This window comes from Rutidosis leptorrhynchoides, chromosome 11 (genome assembly GCF_046630445.1).
Source record: "Rutidosis leptorrhynchoides isolate AG116_Rl617_1_P2 chromosome 11, CSIRO_AGI_Rlap_v1, whole genome shotgun sequence".
NCBI classification, from domain to species: Eukaryota; Viridiplantae; Streptophyta; class Magnoliopsida; order Asterales; family Asteraceae; genus Rutidosis; species Rutidosis leptorrhynchoides.
Window position 1 is genome coordinate 42,367,841 of NC_092343.1, and position 4,660 is coordinate 42,372,500.

The following is a 4,660-nucleotide window of genomic DNA, read 5'->3' on the forward strand; positions in this document are numbered from 1 at the left end:
CCTTACCAGCACAAGGGGAGCATTTTTATCACTGTGATTCCTCTGGCCTGATACTCCTGGAAGTATTCTTGATATTCATTATCTCGGATGATGATTTGCATCGTCTGATACTCGACCAACAACATTTCTTCTTTTTATTTTGTTCCATACCCAACTTGCTACAACCCTTCAATCCATCTGTTTGTAATAAACCCGTAGGGTCTACAATTTTTCTTTTACCCGATCTTGGAAAAAATCACGCATTAGCATCTTTGGAAATACTTTCAAAAATTATTTCATAAACGTTAATATTCACCGTGACGAATATTACCTATTTTTAATATAATATTCATTAATTGATGTTATAACCCACAAAAAGAATTCATCAAGAAATGTTACCTTTCAATGCATCGATTTAATCAACGTTTATTAAAGCACAAGTTATAAATTGCTTTCCCTATATTTTCACAATGTTATAGGTACAGTTAAAGAAGTGGGAACATTTGAAGATTGAACTGACACACATGCATTCACCCCCACCCTCGCCTCTTGAGGATGCTACACGGTGGCTCTATATGGACCCCCACAATCATACATTCAAACAAGAAATAGAATTTTATGATTATGTTTCTTTCGTGGAACAGAAGAATAAAGATGAACTACCCAAAAGACGCCACACTGTTGCTGCTAAATTGGTTGTATATAAAGAAGATGCGTTCCCTAGAGAAATCGAAATACTTGACAGTTGCAGGCATCCCAATATACAATCTTTTGTTGGATTTTCTCATAATGGTGACAGGATGATGTTTTTTTATGAGTATGTTTCGGATAAACGCCTTATTGATGCTCTGAATGATGTTAATCTTACGTGGGGAAAACGTTTAAAAATCTGCATTGATGTTGCAAACGGATTAGATTATCTTCACAATGGGATGGAGAATCAGAAGATGGTAATTCATGGTGACTTAAATAGTGTAAAGATAGAGTTGGATGTTAATCTCGGGGCAAAGATTGTTGGATTTGAAAAATCGGAAATCGTCTATTCAAATCAAGATGATAATTCTCTCCAACTCAATGAGGATATGTGGTATCAAGATTGTGTTAAGACTGGTAAACTAGGGAGAGAATCAGATGTATTTAGTTTTGGAGTAGTTATGTATGAAATTCTATGTGGCGCTTATGGTTATGTTGGCTTACCGGGTTATGAAAGAATAACCGAGAATATTGCACATTTGGCGCGAGGACGGTTTGACGAGGGAACAATAAAGAAGATGTTAGTTACCATAATTAAGGAAGAAAATTATGGAAACAATTTATTTCTAAAGAAAGGACCAAACGAAGATTCTTTGAAAACGTTTATGAATATTACATATAAGTGTATGGCGGAATCTCATGACCAACGTCCAGAAATTAAAGTCGTCATTAAGGAACTTCAAAAAGCATTATCTTTTCACGTAAGTCAATAGTTTAAAATAATATTATATCTTAATCTTATCATATTTCCTTTCTTTTATACTCGACGGTAATCCTTATGATAACTATATATGAGTATAAGTATTTATATTTATAGACAAGTAGGGGTGAATAAAAAATGCTAATGATAATTAAAATGTGTATATATAAGATCATATATAAAACTGAAATGAAAAACATGACAACACTTTTTAACTACTTATCCTACATTATCTTAGTGCATCTTAGTAGATCTCATCATAAAGATTGGTTCAAATAAAAACACACACACACACACACAAAAAAAAAAAAAAAAGGATTAAAATGTATAAATTTTAATTAGAAATATAAAAATTGTATCAATTGTATTTCAAAAAGGTGAAAATTGTGTCAATTTGTTTATCATAAAGTTAAAATTATATCAACTTGTTAGTATTGATATGTTTGTGCATTAAAAGTGCATAAATAAATGATTATATCCGTTTCTAACATTTTTACAATAAACGTCATTTTACGATAACCTAACCCCTCGATTCGTTAATGAGCATAGCTTTATCTTCTAGATTGGGTAGATGTCATAACTGATACAGATAAAACTCCGGAAATTATTGATTTTCTATCTACTTCAACAAAATTACGTGCCAATTAAATGTTAGTGCTAATAGATTTTTATCATTAATGATTTTTTTTATTCATCTAGCGTCTATTGATTCACAGGAAAATCACAAGGATCCCTTGAGTATGTCATTTAATGACATTAAATCAGCCACACATGATTTTGATCGTACGAATTGCATAGGAGGGGGAGGTTTTGGGCTAGTATTCAAAGGAAAACTTGCACATGAAAATGTTAATGAACATTCTACCATTGTTGTAAAGAAGTTGGATAAAAGTCAAGGTCAAGGGGAGAAACAATATTACAATGAGCTACAGATTCTTTACGAGTATAATCATGAAAATATTATTGGTCTTGTTGGATATAGCAATGAAACTAATGAAAAAGTCATCGTTTATGAGTATGCATCAAAAGGGAGTCTTGATAATCATTTGAATAATGCTAGTCTTACATGGAGAAGTAGACTTAAAATATGCATAGACGTTGCAACAGGGTTGAATTTCCTTCATGAAGGTATTGAAGGAAAAGGTGTGGTGATACACAGGGACATCAAAACTGCTAACATCCTATTGTTTAATGATTGGAAGGCGAAAGTTGGTGATTTTGGACTTTCTTTGAGGTGCACAATAAATGAGGAAACAAACTTCGCCATCGATCATCCTTGTGGCACAATGGACTACGTGGACCCAATGTACTTAAAGTCGGGTATTTTAACAGTAAAATCGGATGTTTATTCATTTGGCGTGGCTTTGTTTGAGATTTTATCTGGTAGAGCAACATATAAACTCCCAAAGCATCAGAGACAATCTCTACTCAATTTCATGAATCACGAGTTTGAAAGCAAGAAAAATGATATAGTTTTTAAAGCTATAAGTGAAGAAATCAAGCCAAGATCAATGACTACATTCTTAGACATTGTATATCGGTGTTTGAATGATGATAGAGAAATACGACCAACAATGAGAACCGTTTTAATAGATCTGAAGAAAGCATTGGAGTTTCAAGTAAGTTATTATATCTTTACATACTAAAATTGACTATGTACAAATGTTTTTATACCCAAAATATAATCTAAATTCCATTAAAAACTTGAAATAGTGAACAGACTTAAAATATACGAGTACCAGATTAAGAAGGTTCATAATTCTATGAAATACTTAAACAATTAGTATCATGAGATACATATTACATGTAGTAACAACCAAATGTTGTAGAAACTATTCATGATTATAATTGGTTCTTACAAAAGAATGTACCATATTTTTATGATTATGGTTTGATGTAGGATGATAAGAATGAAGAGGATGAGAAGGATAACTAGGCACAAAAGATGTGTTAGAAAGATTGAAACGGTACTTTTCCAAGGTAAGATATGTTATTTATATAATTACAGTATATAACTTTTAGTTCCATTGTAATTCTTAGTTTTTTCTTGTTAAAAGGTAACTACAGTTTTAATCATGCATGGTTAAATAGTATATAGCATGGTATGTTTTGTGGAGGCTTATTGGTAAAAGGGTGGTTATAGTTTACATGTTTTGTTGTTATTTCTGTATGTTCAAGGAGTTGATGTGATAAAGTGATAAGAGAGCAGGGACTAGAAGTGTACGGTATCAAGAATTGAAGGTCTGGATTGTAAAATACGTACCAAGTTTATATTACTAGTTAGACCTCTGGATACTTTTGAGTGTGATTATTTTACATAAATCAAAAATTTAAGACTATCTCGTTATCTTCTCCAAGAGTTGAAGGTCTAGAAGTGTAATTTCCATTGTGGTGATTGATTTTTTATTGTGTGTAAATAGTTGTTAGTCTTAGGGTCCTTGGTGGTTAATAATCATTTGACAAAGTTTCAAGTGTTAATTATTGTTCTTGTATGTGTTTTATTATTTTTCATCTTTTAGCACTTTGCTGGAAAGTTTATTTTGATTGATATATTTGTCATTAAAAAATCTATAAGGGTTATTCTAGTAAACATAATGGTGGCTCCCTGTTGTTTATGGCGGGGGAGGTGTTGGTGACCTTATGCTACTGGTTTATGGTGGCTTTCTACCCTATTAGTAGGTCATTAGGTTACCTTCGGCCATGGGTTTTTTGTCACCCGTTGCGGTATTTTTCGGCATCAGGCCTTGCCAGAGTTTGCGTTGGCCGGCGAATTATGGTGGTTGTCCACGCAGTTGGTAGGGGCTACTGGTTGTCACTGGCCGGGGTGTCAATGGTCGTTGCTAGCCTTGTTGAAGGATCTGGTGGCATTACCTCAAGGTAGTAGTGACGTGGCTACTAGAATTGTTAGCGGGTTTGGTGGTAGGTTTTGGCTGCCAGGAAGGGATAATATGTTTTCTGACCACTTCGCATCGATAATTAATGTCCGCGATGATTGTCGATGGTAAGAAATTTATTATATTTTACTCTCTCCGTTCTAATTCTATTATCACAAAAATACCTAGTTTAAGAAATATGATAATTACGTTACATTGTACTTTTTGTTACTTCTCAGTTTACCTTTTACCTTTTACCTAAGTTTTTGTTTTACATTTAACTTCTAAGGATAAAAATGTGATGACCCGGAAAATTTCGACCAAATTTAAACTTAATCTTTTCGACACGATAAGC

At 33.0% G+C, this 4,660-nt stretch overlaps 1 protein-coding gene across 1 annotated transcript; it reads left to right on the forward strand.

Annotated features, from left to right (window-relative positions):
- Positions 1–503: 503 nt before the first annotated feature.
- Positions 504–2,872, forward strand: LOC139874492 (uncharacterized). The gene is made up of 3 exons (XM_071861918.1): positions 504–1,433; positions 2,149–2,752; positions 2,820–2,872. Exons 1-3 carry the CDS (start codon positions 504–506, stop codon positions 2,870–2,872), a joined length of 1,587 nt encoding a protein of 528 aa, XP_071718019.1.
- Positions 2,873–4,660: the final 1,788 nt, after the last annotated feature.

Coding starts and splice junctions, on each gene's coding strand:
- LOC139874492 (XM_071861918.1), top strand. CDS start 504: ATGCATTCACCCCCACCCTCGCCTCTTGAGGATGCTACACGGTGGCTC. Junction 1,434..2,148: donor AAAAAGCATTATCTTTTCAC/GTAAGTCAATAG, acceptor ATTGATTCACAG/GAAAATCACAAGGATCCCTT. Junction 2,753..2,819: donor CCCAATGTACTTAAAGTCGG/GTATTTTAACAG, acceptor TTTATCTGGTAG/AGCAACATATAAACTCCCAA.